Raw genomic sequence first — 20,069 nt, forward strand, 5'->3', positions numbered from 1 at the left:
GGATCATACATCAGATGCAAGGATTCTTCAATATACGCAAATCAATGTGATACACCATGTTAACAAATTAAGGAATAAAACCCATGTGATCATCTCAATAGATGCAGAAAAAGGTTTTGAAAAAATTCAACACTCTTTTCCGATAAAAACTCTCCAGAAAATGGGCATAGAGGGAACCTACCTCAACATAATAAAGGTCATATATGACAAACCCACAGCAAACATACTCAATGGTGAAAAACTGAAAGCATTTCCTCTAAGATCAGGAAAAAGACAAGGATGTCCTCTCTCACCACTCTTACTCAACATAGTTTTCGAAGTCCTAGCCATGGCAATCAGAGAAGAAAAAGAAATAAAAGGTATACAAATTGGATAAGTAAAACTGTCACTGTTTGCAGATGACATGATACTATACATAGAAAATCCTAAAGATGCCACCAGAAAACTACTAGAACTAATCAACGAATTTGGTAAGGTTGCAGGATACAAAGTTAATGCACAGAAATCTCTGGCATTCCTATACACTAACAACGAAAAATCAGAAAGAGAAATTAAGGAAACAATCCCATTTACCATCGCAACAAAAATAATAAAATATCTAGGAATAAACCTATCTAAGGAGGTGAAAGACTTATACTTGGAAAACTATAAAACACTGATGAAAGAAATCAAAGATGTCATAAACAGTTGGAGAAATATACCATATTCTTGGATTGGAAGAATCAATATTATGAAAATGACTATACTACCCAAAGCAATCTACAGATTCAATGCAATCCCTATCAAACTACCAATGGCATTCTTCACAGAATTAGAACAAAAAATTTTACAATTTGTATGGAAACACAAAAGATCCTGAATAGCCAAAGCAATACTGAGAAAGAAAAAAGGAGCTGGAGGAATCAGGCTCCCTGATTTCAAACTATACTATAAAGCTACAGTAATCAAGACATTATGGTACTGGCACAAAAACAGAAATATAGATCAAGGTACAGGATAGAAAGCCCAGAGATAAACCCATGCACATATGGTCACCTAATTTACGACAAAGGAGGCAAGAACATACAATGGAGAAAAGACAGCCTCTTCAGTAAGTGGTGCTGGGAAAACTGGACAGCTACATGTAAAAGAATGAAATTAGAACACCACCTAACACCACAGACAAAAATAAACTCCAAAAAATAAAAAAATAAAAATAAACTCCAAATGTATTAAAGACCTAAATGTAAAACCAGACACTATAAAACTCTTAGAGGAAACCATAGGAAAAACACTCTGACATAAACGACAGCAAGATGTTTTTTGACCCACCTTCTAGAGTAATGAAAATAAAAACAAAAATAAACAAATGGGACCTAGTTAAACTTAAAAGCTTTGCACAGCAAAGCAAACCATAAACAAGACGAAAAGACAACCCTCAGAATGGGATAAAATATTTGCAAATGAAACAACGAGCAAAGGATTAATCTCCAAAATATACAAACAGCTCATGGAGCTCAAAATCAAAAAAAGAAACAACCCGGGCTTCCCTGGTGGCGCAGTGGTTAAGAATCCGCCTGCCAATGCAGAGGACACAGGTTTGAGCCCTGGTCTGGGAAGATCCCACATGCCGCGGAGCAACTAAGCCTGTGCGCCACAACTACCGAGCTACTGAGCCTGCGCTCTAGAGCCTGCAAGCCACAACTACTGACCCCCTGTGCCACAGCTACTGAAGCCCGCGCACCTAGAGCCCAAGCTCCACAACAAGACAAGCCACCGCAATGAGAAGCCTGCGCGCCGCAACAAAGAGTAGCCCCTGCTCACCACAATCAGAGAAAAGCCCGCACACAGCAACGAAGACCCAACGCAGCCAAAAACAAAAATAAATTAAAATAAAATAAAATACATTAAAAAAAAGAAACAACCCAATTAAAAAATGGGCAGAAGACCTAAATAGACATTTCACCAAAGAAGACATACAGATGGCCAAGAGGCACATGAAAAGATGCTCAACATCACTATTAGAGACATGCAAATCAAAACCACAATGAGGTATCACCTCACACTGGTCAGAATGGCCATTATCAAAAAATCTAGAAACAATAAATGCTGGAGAGGGTGTGGTAAAAAGGGAACCCTCCTGCACTGTTGGTGGGAATGTAAATTGATACAACCACTATGGAGAGCAGTATGGAGGTGCCGTAAAAACTAAAAATAGAACTACCACATGACCCAGCAAACCCCACTACTCGGCATATACCCTGAGAAAACCATAATTCAAAAAGAGATATGCACCACAATATTCATTGCAGCACTATTTACAATAGGCAGGACATGGAAGCAAACTAAATGTCCACTGACAGACGAATGGATAAAGAAGATGTGGCACATATATACAATGGAATATTACTCAGCCATAAAAAGAAACGAAATAGAGTTTTTTGTAGTGAGGTGGATGGACCTAGAGTCTGTCATACAGAGTGAAGTAAAGAAAAAAAGTAAAGAAAGAGAAAAACAAATACCGTATGCTAACGCATATATATGGAATCTAAAAAAAAAATGGTACCAATGAACCTAGTGGCAGGGCAGGAATAAAGACGCAGACATACAGAATGGACTTGAGGACACGGCAGCGGGGGAGGGGGAAGCTGGGGAGAAGTGACAGAAGCATCGACATATACACACTACCAAATGTAAAATAGCTAGTGGGAAGCAGGGGCATAGCACAGGGAGATCAGCTCGGTATGCATTAATAAAGCATATGTAACTGGATCACAAATATTTATAATATTTTGAGAATTGTAAATCAATAGAATTGATTTCCTTTGTAATCCTATGTATTTTATTTTGTACATTTAAAAATATTTTCCTGAGAAAGGGTCCAGAGGCTTCATCACTCTGCCAATGGGGTACCATGAGATGAAGAGTTAAAACTCCCTATTTTAGGCCAACTTCAAGTCCATTTTCTCCAGTGAGCCTCCTCTGGCCACTCCAGCATCTTCTTTTTTTTTCTCCTTTTTTGGGGGGGCCGTGCCACATGGCTTACAGGATCTTAGTTTCCCGACCAGGGATCGAACCCGGGCCCCGGCAGTGAAAGCTCGAATCCTAACCACTGGACTTCCAGGGAATTCCCTCCCTCTTCTTTAAATGTGGGAGGGCCACATTCTCAACCAGAAGTAGAGATGGCCTTGGGAGCCGGCACCCACCATCTTGCATGGGGCTCTGTTCAGTGTGGCACTGCCTGTCTGCTTGTCTGGTCTGGCCTCAAGATCCCAAACCTTTTATCAGCACAGGGCTCTGACTTCTGAGGCCACCCTGTAACAGCACGCAAGTGTCATTGGTCCCTATGCTGTAGACAAATGACCCTAATGACTGCACCCCATTGGTCTGCCTCAGACATCTAGTGGGTGTCATCCTGACTCCGCACACATGACCCACCTCCTTGACCATGGCTGACTAAGTAAGGGCAAACCTTTGATCCAAGCAAGGCCAATCAGAGCTGATGTCTGGCAGAAGCCTTACTGCCCCCTCCATCAGAAGGGAAAAATGCAGAAAGACCTCAAAAGGAAAAGGGATGAGCATCCAGAGAGAACTAGAAGGACAAATAAACCCCTCGATAGGGACTCCTGAGAAAGACTTCTCAAGTCCTGTGGGACAGCATACCATTGTATTCCCACGATTGTCACCTGGCTGTTTACATGAGCTCCCTGTGTCTCTCTACTATTTGCAGCCAAAGCGGTTCCATCAACCCCCAGAATTCTCAGAGCTGACCACAAAGTCCCTGTAGGCAGGAACTTTGGATCCACTGCCTCCTTCACTCCTCTCCATTGCGCTGTGAAGCAGACCTCCTGCATAATGGCCATTTCACAGATGGCGGAAAGAGGCTGGGAGAGGCTGAGGACCACATTTCTGGACCGTGGTGGGGTGTGGAACTCAGTTTGGATGCCTCTCCCCACACCCTGTCCGGCCCCTGCCAACCCCAGGCCAGCAGTGGGGTCTGGATCCGCTCCAGAGGGGTGTCAGGGTCCCGGTTTGGGACCTAGCTTAAGAGGTGACCTTTGGGACAAGTGTTAAGGACCCCACCACTCCTTCAGCTCCCGATGCCCCTAAGCTCACAACCCCTGTGCCCGGATTTGTCAAGGCCCTCATTCTATCGAGTCCAACCCCGGGTCACCCCCACTCCGCACACGCGCTACTCCATTCCACGCGGCCCATCCCCTTCCCGATCCAACCCATCCCTCCGGGTCGGACTCTGTTCCCCCTCTGCTCTTCCACCCGCGTGCTTCCCTCCGCCTGGAAGCCACTTCTCCGCCTTCTCCCCAGCCAACCTTGCCACACGCTACCCCCCAACCGCCTCCTGGTCGGCTTCCCACCACTCCCGTCACCTCCTCCAGCTTCTTGGCGTTCCCCGTGACAAACACGATCTTCTTCCCGGACAAGGAGGCCGCCATTGTGAGCCACAAGCACCTGTAAAGTTCACCGGAAGTCCCTCTACTTCCGCCTGGCGGCGGAAGTGGGTGGCCCGTTTTCCGGCCTCGGGTCCCAGGAAGGCCGGCTGTGGATTTTGTTGTGTGCTGCGCGGTATGATGGCGGCGGCAGCTGCAGTCTGGGAACCTTAGGGGCGGGAAGGCTGCGCTGGGCGCCCAGAATCCTTGCTCAGATACCCGGGAGCACAGCGCCCTTTTCGTTTGAGCAGCCTGGGGCCCCGGGCGCTAGAAGGGAGGAGAAGGGCTCAGCACTCCTGCGTCGGATTTGTTGGGGTCTTCCCAGCGCTGGAGGTTGTGTAAGCCGAGACCAGTTCCTCCCGCAAAGAGACGCTCTCCTCAAGGTCAGAAGAGACCGTTCCAGCCACCTGCCCCACCCCTGCTTTCGCCCCTCTCTGGAACAGGGACACCGAGGAAGCAAAGAAGCCCAGCGTACCTACCTCGAGGCTGGTGATGAACTGCCTAGGCTCTGGACGATTCACCTTAACCGCGGGCACTCTAAAGCTGTCTCTGGAAACTGTTTCCTTCTGGACAAGGGCCCCCAAACCTGGGTCTTTATCCTGACCTCTCCTTCAGCCTCGCTTCCTTAGCTCCTCCTTGCTTGCCAGCTCTGACTATGATCTTAAACTTGGCATAGCCTAAATCTAGCCCGGTCTTTTCCCCTATCTTCCAGATTTGCGACTTCAGCATTTCGACTCCCTTATTACCTCATCCCTCCAGTCCTTTAAGTCCATCATCCCTTCTCAGCCACATCTTTTCATCCCTAACACAGCAAAGAGTAGAAAGTGCCCCAGCAGACCCACCTGTGCGATAGGCCTTGACCCACTGCTGACACCCACACTGGGCAATTCAGCTGTCTCCCTCCTTCATGGACTCAGCAACCAAAGGTTAACAGTAAGGGCAGATTCAGGGCCAGCTCTACTCCTGGTGAGGCAACTCCTGTCAGAGGAGTGTCATCGGAAGTCTGGAGGACTGTCAATGCCTGTATGGGTTATTTTCGTTAATGTTAAAGACTTCTAATAATCTGGATGATTTTTTTTTTTAGATCCCAGAATTTGTCCTCGGGGTGGGGGGGTGTAAATCCCATTGCTCAATGACTTTACCATAGCGGGAGTATTGCGTAGGCCAGAAGCCCTCACTGTGTCCTAAGGCAGGTCTGAAGTTTCCCATTCTACCATGTGATCCCTTTCTACCATGTGATTTGCAAGGCTCCTTGGAGTTGGCCTGAGAAGTAGTGGGTTACATCAGGAAGTGGTTGCCTTCCCTCTAGGTCATTTGTCTTCCTAATTCATGAAGTCATGGTGAATCTTCAGGGAGGTGGAGGGGCAGAAGAGGTTCCCGTCAGCAAAGCCGACCTCCTGACTGTTGAAAGCTTCAGCTACAGGGTTATTAAGCATGGAGTATTGGAAATGAGTATTCACTTTAGATAGACCTCACTCTAAATCTGAAGGTCTTGGGGAATTCCCTGGCTGTCCAGTGATTAGGACTCTGTGCTTTCACTGCCGAAGACCCGGCTTCAGTCCCTGGTCAGGGAACTAAGATCCCACAAGCCAATAAATAAATAGTAAATAGATAAATAAATCTGAAGGTCTTGGAGCCCAAGAACTTGGCAGGGTGGGGGGGAGGGGAGGAAGGAGATGTGTGAATACCTAAAATTGTATGCAGAAGTTTCTGTATGTGTGATCTTTAGTTAGGATCCTTGGTTGCAAGTAACAGAAATCCTCTTAGGCAACAACAAAACAAAAAAGAAATGTATCGATTGCTTCACTTAACTGGTGAGCCAACGTAAATAGTTTCTTAGTTTCTCTGAGCAGAAAGGAAGGGGACTGCATTATTCATTCATTAAGTAGCCTATGCCAGAATTAAAATGTAAATTTTTTTTAATTATTATTTTTTTAATTTTTGGCTGGGGTTGGGTCTTCATTGCTGCGTGCAGTCTTTCTCTAGTTGCGGCGAACGGGGGCTACTCCAGTGTAGTGCGTGGGCTTCTCATTGCGATGGCTTTTCTTTGTTGTGGAGCATGGGCTCTAGGTGCGTTGGCTTCAGCAGTTGTGGCACATGGGCCCAGTAGTTGTGGCTAGCGGGCTCTAGAGCACAGCTCAGTAGTCGTGGCACACGGGCTTAGTTGCTCCACAGCATGTGGGATCTTCCCGGACCAGGGCTCGAAGCCATGTCCCCTGAATTGGCAGGCGGATTCTTAACCACTGCGCCACCAGGGAAGTCCCTAAAATGTAAATTTTTATTTCCTTTAGCAAGGAATATGACAGAAGATCTCTTTGGAATTGCACTTCCGTCATTGTGGAGGAAACCAAGTTAAGCAAAGAAGGACAATTCTTGCCCTCGAAGGAGATTGTCAGGTCCTATCAATTCTGCCTCTGAAATAGTTCTTGAATCAGTCCCCTCCTCACCAGTCCAATGCTACTGTCATGAATCCAGCCCTGTTCTGTTCTTACCTGGACCAGGGCAGCAGCTGTCTCACTGTTGTTCTCCCTGCCATCTTCCACCCCACTCAGTCTGCCCACAAACCTTAAGCAACATGCTTAGGGTCCAGGACCCTGACAATCTGAGAACTCCAAATGAAAGCTGTGAAAGTGATATAATCTGAGGCAGCAAGGAAGTTATATCTATTGACAGTTTCTTGTTTCACCCTTCCAAACAACTTTCTGTGCACATGCAAATTACACACAAAAATGTATCAAGTCTTAATTTTTACTTTTTAACAATATTTTTTATTATGGAAAATTTCAAACTTGCACAAAAATGTCAAACTTACAAAAAAAAAAGCAGTATAATGAGCCCCTATATAACCACTGACCAGCTTTAACGATTATCAACATTTATATGTTTTAAAAGCACTGTCCTGCCCTTTTTGCTTGTTTATAAATTATGAACTATTTCAAAATTACAGAAAATCATAAATGCGCAAGTGCCCACCATTCCAATTTAACATATGTTAAAGTGTTAACATGTGTCCATATTTTTTCAAATCCTCCCCTATACACACATCATGGGTCCTGGGATCTTTATGTCATCATACACACAAAATCTTCATACTACTGTAATAGCAAATTCCTAGTAGTTTAATTGTTCTTTGCTTTTCAAAAAATCTTGAGTTTACATCGTGTCCCTAGGTTTTTTTTACACAACTTTATTGAGGTAGAATTTGTCCCCAGTTTTTTTTTTTTTTTTTTTTTTTTTTTTTTGGTTGCACCACGTGGCATGTGGGATTTTAGTTCCCAGACCAGGGATCGAACCCGCGCCCTCTGCATTGGAAGTGCTGAGTCTTAACTACTGCCAGGGAAGCCCCAGTTTTGTTTTTCTTTTTTAACAGTGTCAAGAATTAAAAGAAAATTTAAATTCCCTGTGAGTATTTAATTTCCTAGTGCTCACTATGGAAAACTGGATCAATAATTCTTGTACAACCCAATAAGTTACTTTAAAATTGCAAGTCTGAGTACAAAAGTATATTACAATTTATTTTTTTTTAAGATTTGGTCTCTACTTTTATTTATTTATTTATTTATTTATTTATTTATTTTTGCGGTACGCGGGCCTCTCACGGTCGTGGCCTGTCCCGCTGTGGAGCGCAAGGCTCCGGACGCGCAGGCTCAGCGGCCATGGCTCACGGGCCCAGCCGCTCCGCAGCACGTGGGATCCTCCCGGACCGGGGCACGAACCCATGTCCCCTGCATCGGCAGGCAGATTCTCAACCACTGCGCCACCAGGGACACCCTGGTCTCTACTTTTAATGAGATCAGATGTCACAGATAATAGGCAAAGCTCTGCTGTTAATGCCATCCAACTTCCTCCCTCCCCAAAGGTAACTGCTATTCTGAAGTTGGTATGTATCATTCCCAAGCATCTTTTTTACTTTTTCTGCATATGTGTGCTTCCATAAACACTGTGGTATTATTTAGTGCTTTTAAAACATACATAAATGTCACGCTGCACATAATCATTTGCAATAATTTCCACTTAACTTTTTTTACTCCCCCAGAATTCATTTTAAAGTTAAAAATTAGGGCCTCTCATTTGCAGCAACACGGATGCAACTAGAGATTATCATACTAAGTGAAGTAAGTCAGAAAGAGAAAGCCAAATACCATATATCTCTTATATGTGGAATCTAATATATGACAAGTGAGCCTATCTATGAAACAGAAACAGACTCACAGACATATAGAACAGACTTGTGGTTGTCAAGGGGGAGGGGTTGGGGGAGGGATGGAGTGGGAGGTTAGGGTTAGCAGATGTAAGCTATTATTGATATATATGGAATAGATAAACAAGCTCCTACCTTCTGTGTTCCTATAGCACAGAGAACTATATTCAGTATCCTATGATAAACCATAATGGAAAAGAATATTAAAAAAAAAAAAAGTAGGGAATTCCCTGGCAGCCCAGTTGTTAGGACTCTGCTTTTACTGCCAAGGGCACAGGTTCAATCCCTGGCTGGGGAACTAAGATCCTGCAAGTTGCGCAGCAAGGCCAAAAAAAAAAAAGGATATATATGTATAGCTGAATCACTTTGCTATACAGCTAATTCATTCATTCATTCATTGCTGTACAGCATATTGAGAAAAAAATTAGGGCCTCTAAATTAAGTGTGCGGCCTGGGCGGGGCCCAGTGGTGGGCGGAGCCTAGAATGGGAAACGGGAGGGGCCGCATGGGCGTTAGGCGGGGTCTGGGAGATCCCGGGCCTCAGGCTGGACGCGCTGGCTGGTTCCAGCTGGAAGCCGTTGTCATGGTGGCCCCGGTGGTGTACTTGGTGGCGGCGGCTCTGCTTGTCGGCCTTATCCTCTTCCTGACTCGCAGCCGGAGCCGGGTGGTAGCAGGTAGGCGATGTCGCCACGCCATGGCCGGTGGTGCCGCGCGTTCTCTGACTCCGGAGCCTCTGTAGGCCGTCGAGCCGCGACTCCTGCGCATGCGCCGGCTTGCCTGGCTGGGCTGACGAGATAGCCGCGCCTTTCGCGGCAGGCAGGCTGCGCGCAGGCGCATACGTGCGCGAAGGGGGATCAGCGGGGAGCCGCAGAGCAGGATTGCGGCTCGGGGACAGAGTAGCAGGGTACCTACGCCTTTCTCCTGGCCCCCAAAGAAAGCCTTGCCTCATCTCTCCCCTCACCCCTTGGCACTGCAGAAGGGCCAGGCCCTGACGGGCACTCACATCCCTCATCCGGGCAGCCCTTCTCTGCGCCAGTTGGGGGATCCACAGGGGTTTCCCATCCCTCCCAGGCTGGCTCCAGAGCAGCTGACAGGTGGGGGAACCTAAGTTTTCTACCTACCCACGAGCTGAACAGAGCATGAGGTGGCTCCAGGAAGCTCTCCTTCACTCTCAAGGAGAATACCCATGTGGCCATGCACCTTCCTCCTTGTTTTGCACCCCGCCCGGAAGTCCATGTCATCCTCCAGGGCACAGAACAGATACACCTGTCATCCTCCATCCTGCCCCCCTCCCCATGATTTCTTATCAGGATATGGGTTTGTGTATATGTCTCTTCCCCTCCTTGGACCCACAAGCTACTTAAGAGCATCTGTGGGAGCGGGGGCGGGCACAGAGAAGCTGAGGTAAGGCAAATAGCCAACAAATCTTCCTGAGAGGAGAGACCCAGCCCTCGGGTGTGCTCTCTGATTGGGGTGCCAGATGAAACCATGGCAGGTGGTGTTAGGCAACAGATAAATGCAGTCCTGCCGTGGGCATTCAGATGAGGTCTGGAGAGGTCAAGGTGGGCTTCTTAGAGGAGGTAGAGCTTCAGCTCCATCTTGCAGGGTGGTAGTTTCCTGACAGGTCACCTGGAAAAGTGGATCCTTGGGAGGAAAGAGAGAAGCAGCACAGGTGGGAGGGATGGGGTGATCTTGCTGCATAGGACCAAGGTCTGGGTTTAGGTTATGAAGGCCTCCACAGTCAGGCTGAGAAATTGGGACTTTGTGCTGTGGGCAGCGGGAGCCTGGAGGAAGTTGAGCAGAGGAGGGTGAGGCTTCCAGGACGCTGTTCCCCCTGCCATGAGGTGGTTTGGGCTGCCGGACAGAATCATGGTTCTTCTCTTCCCTACAGCTGTCCAAGAGCCTTTGCACAATGAGGAGGAGGCAGTAGTAGCAGGCCGAGTGGCCCAGCCTCAGCCCCTGGAGCCCGAGGAGCAGAGAACTGGGGGCAGGCCCCGGCGCCGCAGGGACCTGGGCAGCCGCCTGCAGGCCCAGCGTCGAGCCCAGCGGGTGGCCTGGGCAGAAGTAGCTGAGAATGAGGGGGAGGTCGTCATCCCAGGTGAGAGGGGCCCAGCCTGGTGGAGAAAGGGCCTGGGTTAGAGGGTGAGAGGACCCTCAAAGCTGGGCAGAAGAGTGGGGTGTGAAGCCATAGTGTGGGAGGGATATCTGGGAGCCATAGGATACAGTTAGGGGAGACTTAGGATCCAGCCTTTGCTTCCGGGGACTAGCAGCTCTGGATCCTGATCCCTATTCCATTGAGCCAACCCCCTCTTCCTTCATTTTGGCTCTCAGTGTCCAAACAGGAGGGCAGGCGTCTTCTTTTATTTATTTATTTATTTTTGTCTGCACTGGGTCTTCATTGCTGCGTGCAGGCTTTCTGTAGTTGCGGCGAGCGGGGGCTACTCTTCGTTGCGGTGCTCGGGCTCATTGTCGTGGCTTCTCTTGTTGCAGAACAAGGGCTCTAGGCGCATGGGCTTCAGTAGTGGCGGCACGTGGGCTCAGTAGTTGTGACTCATGGGCTCTAGAGTGCAGGCTCAGTAGTTGTGGCACACGGGTGTAGTTGCTCCGGATGTGTGGGATCTTCCCAGACCAGGGATCTAACCTGTGTTCCCTGCATTGGCAGACGGATTCTTAACCACTGCACCACCAGGGAAGTCCAAGGGCAGGAGTCTTTAGATTGACCTAGAGAGTTCTTCAGTCCACTCCTTTTTTTATTATTATTATTTTTTTGCGGTACGCGGGCCTCTCACTGTTGTGGCCTCTCCTGTTGCGGAGCACAGGCTCCGGACGCGCCATGGCTCACGGGCCCAGCCGCTCCGGGGCATGTGGGATCTTCTCGGACCGGGGCACGAACCCGTGTCCCCTGCATCGGCAGGCGGACTCTCAACCACTGCACCACCAGGGAAGCCCAGTCCACTCCTTCTATTCCAGCACTCTCCTTGTGTGGGTACACTCATTTCCTGAGGGCTTAACCCTTGGGTTAGAGTGCTTTCTTTATGGCTATGCAGATCTTAAGTTATCATCTGTTTTCTTGCCCCATGGTTCCCTCCCTCCTCCCCCACACCTAACACACACACCCCCAGATGAATATCTGCGTGGCAGGGGCCTCTAGAGGGCAGAGCTGGGCTAGTGGTATTTGCAAGTGAGTGGAAGGAGACCCCCCATAAGGAGAGATACAAGGGGTAGGGTGGATCCATCATCATCAGTCCTCCATGGCCAGGACCTGAAGTGTCTTTCTCTGACCATACTCAGCCCAAGAGGAAGAAGACATCGAGAAGCCAGTGGAAACTCACCTGTTAGGGAAAATTGGAGCTAAGAAACTGCGGAAGCTGGAGGAGAAACAAGCACGAAAAGCCCAGCGTGAGGCAAGCAGGAGGGATGGGGTGCAGCTCTGAGAAGTGGGAAAGAGTCTTCTAAATGGCAGACCCTCCCCTCGAGGCTCTTTGCATGCTGGGCTGGTATTTGATGCTTGCCTGTTTCTGTCTCCTGCAATGTTGGTCTGTGGCCAGGCCTTGCCTGGCCTGGCCTGTTTGGGAGGTGGGCAAACTCTAGCTGGGGGTGGAGATGTGCCCCCCATGAAGGCCTTTCTCCAGGCAGAGGAGGCTGAGCGTGAGGAGAGGAAACGCCTTGAGTCGCAGCGTGAGGCAGAGTGGAAAAAGGAGGAGGAGCGGCTTCGCTTGGAGGAGGAACAGAAGGTGAGCCAGGCCCCTGATGCTGACTTCTGACAGCTGTCCAGGCAGCCTTGATACCCATGCCGCTTCCCAACACCTCCAGCCTAGAAGAGGGGCCTTGAGCCAGGTGCAGGCCCTGGTTTATTTGGTCCCTGAGCTCTAGGCACAGCCTCTGTAAAGCTGCTGCTGAAAAGTGAGCCTGAGACTGAAATTTGTGCATGTGATTTATTGGACACACCTGAAGCATTTGAAGAACATTGAGGCAGAGTGGCTAAAGCAGGGTAAGGAAGAAGGAAAGGGGTCAGAGAGGTAAGGTGGCAGAGGGGGGGTTCTGGATCCTAAGGGTCTTGAGGCTGTTAAAGGGCATTGTAAGAGATGGCGGATTGTATCTGTACCAGGTTCTGTTTGGGGCCTGGCATAGAGAAGATGCTCAGGGAATGGAGGCCACTGCAGTAAGGGTGGTGAATCAACCTTTGTTTGCCAGGTGCTTCCTTCCTTCTGAGAATCAGGTGCTGAAGAAAGACAACATCACAAAGATGTGGGGTATATAGGGTGAGAGCCAGGGCTGCCCAGCTGGGAAGACCCCATAGCGTGGTGCCTTTGGCCTCTACTGGCCCTATTGTCCAGGGACACTGGATGGCAGGAAGCCTGGCTATGGGTGCTATAGTGGATGGGCTGGAACACAGCAGAGGGGAGGCATTAGTTGAGAGAGTTTTTTACCTTTCTGAATATTGAACTTAATAATGCACCTTAAATATTCTGGGACTCTTCTCCCCTGCACCCCAGATTCCCTTATTATTAACATCATGCCTTACTGTGGTATATTTCTCACAACTAATATTAATACATTATTATTAAGTGAATTTGACACATTATTGGGATTTCATTAGCTTTTCCCAAATATCCTTTTTCTTTCCCAGGGTTCCATCCAGGATACCACATTACACTTAGTTGTCATATCTCCTTAGGTTCCTCTGGCTTGTGACAGTTTCTCAGACTTTCTTTGCTTTTGATGATCTTGACAGTCTTGTGACCTGTTGGGCAAGTACTTTGTAAAATGTCTCTCTATTTGCGTTTGGCTTATGTTATTGTCACGGTTAGACTGGGGGTTATAGATTTCTGGGAGGAAGACCGGAGGTGAAGTGTCATCCTCACCACAACATAGCAAGGGTACATGTTATCAACTTGACTTATCACTAGTATGTTAACCTTGATCACCTGGCTAAGGTTATATTTGCCAGATTTCTCCATTTCCCATGCTTCTTTGGAAACAAGTCACTGCACAGCCCACACTTAAGGGGTAGGGAGCTATGCTCCACCTTCTTAAGAGGAGAGTATTTACATAAAGTATTTGGAATTCTTTTGTACAGATTTATCTTTTTTTCTTTATTTATTCAATTGTTTTATTTTTTTAAAGCAATTTAAAAATTTTTTTTCCTTTTTTAATTAATTTATTTTTTGGCTGCATTGGGTGTTCATTGCAGTGCACAGGCTTCTCATTGCGGTGGCTTCTCTTGTTGTGGAGCACAGGCCCTAGAGCGCACAGGCTTCAGTAGTTGCGGCACATGGGCTCAGTAGTTGTGGCTTGTGGGCTGTAGAACACAGGCTCGGTAGTTGTGGCGTGTGGGCTTAGTTGCTCCACAGCATGTGGCATCTTCCTGGACCAGGGCTCGAACCCATGTCCCCTGCATTGGCAGGCGGATTCTTAACCACTATGCCACCAGGGACGTCCCCAATTGTTTATTTGTATCCACATGGATATCCACATGGATATCATATCACATTTGTATCCACATGGATATCACAGGGTCTTTCTGGGACATAATCAATTTGAGGTGCCTGTGAGACAGCCCAGTGGGTGTGCCACTTGGGCAGTCGTGCGTTTGCAAGGAGAGATTTGGGTGGGGATACAACTGTGGCAGCCACTGGCAAGGACATATTGTTGATGCTGTGGGCATGGTGAGGTGGCCCAGAGAGTGAAGGAGAAAGAAGGGACAGGGCTGAGTGATGGAGGAGGCGGGAAGAATGGCCCAAGGAACAGGAGGAAATCCAGGAGAGGGTAGGGTCTGGATGCCAAAGGAGGGAAGAAAGGATGGTTGGCTCTGCCCCAGACCACTGAGAAGACAGGGGTATGAGGCCTGATGGTTGTCCTTTGGCTTTTGTGGTTGGAGGACATGGGTGAGACCATAGCAGGACTTGTTTTGGTAGAGCTGAGTATGCAGAAGCCAGATTGGAGTGGGCTGGAGGGATGGCTGATTGGTGGGAAAGGGAAACTGGGTGTTTGTTCATGAAGTTTGGACGTGACAGGACAGGAAGTGGGAGGGGAGGTGACTGGAGGATATTATGGGGGAGTTCATGGCAGGATTTTCAGGGAAAGGGGAGCTGAGCAGCATTCATCTGGGAGGTGATGGAACTGATTGAGAAGAGGGATCCTGCTGTTCAGCTTAGGGGCCAGAGGGATCAAGGTCTTAAAGGAGCTCTGTCCCTGAGAAAGGGCTGGTCTGGATGCTCTGCTGCCCTGTGGGGGCAGCAGAGACCAGAACAGGATAGGGTGGGCACTCACCCCAAAATATCTGACTCTTGCCTCTTCTGTGTCCACAGGAGGAGGAGGAGAGGAAAGCCCGGGAGGAGCAGGCCCAGCGGGAGCATGAAGAGTATCTGAAACTGAAGGAGGCCTTCGTGGTGGAGGAAGAGGGTGTGGGCGAGACCATGACTGAGGAGCAGGTGGGCCCACCGCCCCTAGGAAACCCCTCCCTGTGCCCAAAAAGATGAGCCACCCCGTCCCAGACACCCCGCTGCTCCCCTCCTGCCTCCCCAGTGAGACAGTGAGAGGCGGGTGGGCATCAGGATCAGCAGGCTCTAGCGGCTGAGACCTTGTCTTTGGGAGAAGTGGCACCTCGATCCCCACACCACAGGAGGCTCTACTGCTTACGCAGGTGGTTGGACAGGCACACAGGCACGGCAGGCAGGTGGCACTCAGATGGGCAGGTGTGTAGGCATAGACCCTGTGGCCCCTGCCAGGGGGGATACTCACCTTGATTTCTCTGCTCCTCTAGTCCCACAGCTTCCTGGCCGAGTTCATCAACTACATTAAGGTAAGAAGCCACAGAGCAGAACCTGGGTGTCAGCTGCCTGCTTCTTGTGTGCATGTTGGATGCATCTTCAGGGCCTGGAGGGAGTAGGCCTGAGTGGGGGCTGCAGGCGTTTCACTCAAGCTCATGCAGGAGTGGGCAGGTGGAAAAAGAGAGGCTGAGCTTCTGGGCTCCTGGCCAGGAGAGTCCCTTCTCCTCTGACCCCAAAGGTGGAGAAGGACCTGGTCTGTGTGGGAGGTGCGAGTCTATGATCGCTTCCTCACGCTTAGGGTTTGACAGTTTCCCTGCTCTTTAGACCCCATGCTCAGTGAGTCACTGTGTTTTCAAGTTTCTTCATGCGTGTTTTCTGCCAGTTCTGTCATACTGAGGCTCTACTGAGGTGAAACAAGCATCCCCTGCCATGTGTTCCCAACCAGTAACTTGGGTCTTCCAGGGGATATAGGATGATGTTTCCTTTGGAACCTGGGACAGGGCAGCAGGTGTGCCCCCTTCTGTCTACAGCTGTAGCGCAGGCCTCCCGGATACTGCTCCGGGTTGCGTTGCATAAGCACGTCCTGCTCTGCTTTGCTGCTAAGCAACTTCTCCTCTCCCACAAAGGATGCGATGAGGGGAGAGGTTTTCAAGTGCAGCTCAGGGGTGCAGAGGCGGCTGAGGGAAGGAATGCAGAGGGAGCGGAGGTGGTGGTGGGAGTGGTAACCAGGGGCGCCAAGGAGCCGGGGGCTTGCTAACCCTCCCCCACCTCTCCCAGAAGAGAGCAGGGTTTAGACACCTCCCAGCTGGCGAGGGGCTAGGCTCACAGCTGGGGGCCAGGGCTCCCGAGAGGGAGAAGGCTCCCTCAGACTGCCGCCATTCCCCTCTGATGGAGGCCATTCTCCACCCTGGCACACTTGATTGAGGGCTGCAACCCTGGGAAGGGTATCTCGCACTTGCCTGCTGCTGTTTGGAGCTGACTGTCCCCACCTACCCAGTGGGTAGCAATGTAGTCCTGAGTCTCTCCTCCAGGAAGCCCTCCTTCATCAGCTTCAGGTCCCCCTCTCCAAGGCAGAGGCCTGAGAAAAGGTACCCAGGGCAGTGCCAGCCCTCGCTCTCAGCACCTCTCTGGAGGGGCCATTTTCTGGGGGTTCTCCAAACTGTTTTGGAGTTTAGAAGTCTCTCCAGCCTGTGCTAGCTGATTCTCCCAGAGCTGCTGTCTGCAGGGAGAAGGAGAACTTCCAAAATTCAGCCTGCCCACCTTCCTCTTGGCTCCAAGGGGATGGGCTCTTTCGTCTTAGGGTTTCAGAACTGGAGGGACATTTCTGTGAGCAGCAGTTATGTGCACAGGCATAGCTTGCTCTTGTTACTCCACTCTTCTTTCTGATTGAGGCTGGGTTGGTTGGTTTGTTTTTCTAAACATACTTTTGGCCCCAGCAGCCCCTCAGGCCAGGTTTTCAGGGACCACCTGGGGGACTCCATATTCTCACTCTGAGCTGTCGCTCGGAGCCCAGCACCCACTCCCTGCTTTGTAGGTAGAGGCCGGCTGGCCAGGTCACCTTGTGCTTGCCCACACTCTGGCGCAACTGCCACTCACTTGCCTCCCTGCTTACATATTCGGTTTGGCATTTCAAACAGTCACATGCCATCTGCAGCTGGGGCGGTATCACCGTGTCACTCCTACCCCAGCTCATTTGCTATGGAAGATTCACAGAAACGCAAAAGACCGCCTTCTCTCAAGTCATATGCTGTCTGTTTGCGGGGGAGGAGGGGGCAGGTGCCTGCGTAGGGGCAGGTGCATGCGTAGGATCCATCAGTGGACCCTCAGCTGCATCCCTGGGAACTAACCTTTCTCCTGAGGATGTGAGGGAGGCACGTGGCACATGGCTGTGTGTGGAAAGCACTGAGCAGTGTTATCAACAGTTATGTTAAGGGGGGGCTCATACGGTGTGAAGAGGATGGGTAAAAAGAAGTATGGGCGTGTCAGGGTTGTGGTACTCTCCAGGCCAGGGAGCATTGAGCAAAGGCGAGGCAAGAATGAGCTTCTACCGAGGCCCTGGCTTATTGGGGCCTTTTATCTGCTCTGTTCTTCTCCACGTTCTTACATTCCTCCTGGCGGGGCTGTGAGCTATGTCTTTTTCAACATTGCTTCCCCAGCACCTTCTCAGTACCTTGTCCTGGCAGGTTCTCAGCAAATACAAGTTCTAGAAAAAGTTTTTTTAAATAGCTTTTGGTGACTGTCACCCCCCCCCCTTCATCTCTGTGGTGCTTCCCCTTCCAACCTGCCCAAGATGTTAGAAAGATACGTCTGATTGCAGAGGAGAAGGTGGCAGCTGTGCTTGGTTCTCCACTTGTGAGTCTTTCTCAGGGTTGTCTTCAGTCCAGGAGCCTGTGGGGCAGGTGGTAGTTTGGGGCAGATCTCTGCCCACAAGCAAGGGAATGAGAGAGGTTATGAATGTGTGTGTCTCTCCATATGGGTAGTTGGGAGAGTGCGTGAGTAGTGTGTGAAGGGAGCAAGGCTCTCCCATAGGAATCTGCACAGTGCTTATCCAGCCACCCAGAGCAGATCGGATCAGAATGCCAACTTCAGAGGGTTCCAGTGCTGAGAAGGATTTGCCCAAGCTTAGCCTCACTCCCTTTCCTCCTTTTGTTTGTAGCAGTCCAAGGTCGTGCTCTTGGAAGACCTGGCTTCCCAGGTGGGCCTGCGGACTCAGGTAAGCCCTACAAGGTGGCCTGTTACATGGAGTATGGCCATGGGGTCTGTGTGGCTGTAAGAGAGGGCCTGCCCTAAAGATGGAAAGTCTTGATGCCCCTTCCACCCTGCCCGCAACCAAGAATGAGTAGCGTGTAGGAATCTCTTGGCACCCCGGGAATCCTGCCTTTCTAACTAGTTGGAAAACAGGCAGGGAGAAAAAAGAAAAATGTCTAAACCCCATCACTCTTAACAGCCCAAATCCAGTTACCTTGACAGCTGTCTTACAACAGTCTATACCAGCCTTCTCGGCCAAATGTCACCAACGGTTCTCCCCTGGTTGGAAGAGAGACTCTCTCAGGGGTCCTGCAGGGTCCCAGGACCAGAGCCCTTTCTCTCTGGGTCCCTCCAAAGGAGAAACATGGAGTCACATTGCAGGGTGGCCATGAGAAGGAGAGGAGGAGATTTGGCTGTGGTGGGAGGGAGGTTGCGAGTGCCTTTTCTGGGGATGGCAGCACCCATCTCTGCTCTGAGAACTGTTCTCCTCATAGGACACCATAAACCGCATCCAGGATCTGCTGACTGAGGGAACTCTTACAGGTGAGAGGATAAGAATCAGTCATTACGGGCCCTGGCCTTGGGGAGTATCTAGCCATGTGGGGCTGCAGGGACTTATTGCAGAGGTAGGATGACCACCCCGGGTTGGGGGAGCAGTGTACTGAGGAGGGGGATGCAGTTACAAGGAGGACATGCTAAGGCCTGGGGATGGCTTTGAGTGACGAGGACAGGCAAGGAAGCCTGATTTGACTCACCTAGTCAAGATTGGATACAGCCAGGAAAGGCCAAGTAGACAGGCAGGAGGGGTGGGTGGGTGGGCATCCTCAGGTCAGGTGGGGAGGGCTCAGCCCCACAACCTGCATGTCCCCACAGGTGTGATTGACGACCGGGGCAAGTTCATCTACATAACCCCGGAGGAACTGGCTGCCATGGCTAACTTCATCCGACAGCGGGGCCGGGTATCCATCACCGAGCTTGCCCAGGCCAGCAACTCCCTCATCGCCTGGGGCCGGGAGCCCCCTGCCCAGGTCCCAGCCTGACCTAGCCCTTCCCTCTTGGACTCAGAGCTGGCATGGTCTAGCTGGCTATACATCTTTATCCCTCCCTTCCATCCTGGGGCAGTGATGGAGTGTGGCCAGGCAGTTATAGATTAAAGGTCTATGAGCACTGGTGAGCTTGGTGTGGCTTGGTGTGGCAGAAGGGGTGCTAGGTGAGCAGGTGAAAATCTCAGCCTCAGAATATATCTTGGGAGTGGGGGTGGGGTCCTTTGGAGGCAGATACAAGTTCTGTTCTTATCAAGCATGCATTCCTCCATTCATTCAATAAAAAGCGTTTACCCTGTTCCTTTGTGTCCTGCAAGCCCAGCCCCCAAGGCCTGGATGAGGTCTTACTCCTCCTCCCCTACTTTACCAGAGCCAAAGTGGGAATCCTCTTGGGCCACATCTCCCTGAACTGAGGAAGGAGTTCTCACCATGAGAGGCCTTAGGAAGAAGAGTTAATGAGAAGTGCCAAGGATAGAGTCCTAGGGAACATCAGCCTTAAGAGGGACGGAAGGGAGGTCAGGGAGGAGAGAGGCTGGGCCAGCTGCTTGTGGGACAGGGAGAAGAAAGGGGAAGACCCGTGTGAGCTGGATAGATGTGCAGTGGAGGGACATTGCTTCATATAGTACCTCACGTGAATTCAGCTCTACATCCTTGACAAAAAGTTTGAATGGTGTGGGTGATTCCACCCACTGGTGGATATAAGGACCATATGCTCAAGAGTGGGTTGAGATGGGAGATGTGTGTCTCCTGTAGGGTCAGCACTCTGGTTCCTGTGAGCTGTTCATGGCATGAACTTCCTGCTGTGCTGAGGGTGAGGCATCTGTTTAAATGTGTATTTTTTATGCAAGATGGCCCCTAAACACAACCACCTACTTCCTCT

The 20,069-nt window shown here is 50.0% G+C and overlaps 2 protein-coding genes across 11 annotated transcripts in view; one reads left to right on the forward strand and one right to left on the reverse strand.

Annotated features, from left to right (window-relative positions):
- ITPA (inosine triphosphatase) overlaps positions 1–4,446 on the reverse strand; it is a 21,859-nt gene extending 17,413 nt beyond the window's left edge. For all 9 annotated transcript variants that reach the window (XM_019950715.2, XM_019950719.3, XM_019950717.3 and 6 more), the window contains exon 1: positions 4,365–4,446. In XM_019950715.2, coding sequence (XP_019806274.1) covers positions 4,365–4,430 — 66 coding nt within the window. In that variant the 5' untranslated portion in view covers positions 4,431–4,446. The remainder of the gene's footprint in view (positions 1–4,364) is intronic.
- Positions 4,447–8,974: 4,528 nt separating this feature from the next.
- DDRGK1 (DDRGK domain containing 1) lies at positions 8,975–19,487 on the forward strand. 2 transcript variants are annotated; one of them, XM_004329655.4, is made up of 9 exons: positions 9,118–9,299; positions 10,517–10,723; positions 11,917–12,029; positions 12,258–12,359; positions 14,937–15,059; positions 15,392–15,430; positions 18,055–18,111; positions 18,641–18,689; positions 19,020–19,487. In XM_004329655.4, exons 1-9 carry the CDS (start codon positions 9,131–9,133, stop codon positions 19,184–19,186), a joined length of 1,026 nt encoding a protein of 341 aa, XP_004329703.3. In that variant the 5' UTR covers positions 9,118–9,130; the 3' UTR covers positions 19,187–19,487. The 2 variants fall into 2 exon arrangements, with proteins under 2 accessions (XP_033696440.1, XP_004329703.3); XM_033840549.2 differs by lacking the exon at positions 18,641–18,689 and having other exon boundaries at positions 8,975–9,299; positions 19,020–19,182.
- Positions 19,488–20,069: the final 582 nt, after the last annotated feature.

Source organism: Tursiops truncatus, chromosome 15, assembly GCF_011762595.2.
Source record: "Tursiops truncatus isolate mTurTru1 chromosome 15, mTurTru1.mat.Y, whole genome shotgun sequence".
NCBI classification, from domain to species: Eukaryota; Metazoa; Chordata; class Mammalia; order Artiodactyla; family Delphinidae; genus Tursiops; species Tursiops truncatus.

Excerpts from the sequence above, each read along its gene's own strand:
- DDRGK1 (XM_004329655.4), top strand. The coding sequence starts at position 9,131 with ATGGGCGTTAGGCGGGGTCTGGGAGATCCCGGGCCTCAGGCTGGACGC. Across the intron at positions 10,724-11,916 it reads GGGGGAGGTCGTCATCCCAG|CCCAAGAGGAAGAAGACATC; the intron begins GTGAGAGGGGCC and ends GACCATACTCAG. Across the intron at positions 15,060-15,391 it reads AGACCATGACTGAGGAGCAG|TCCCACAGCTTCCTGGCCGA; the intron begins GTGGGCCCACCG and ends CTGCTCCTCTAG.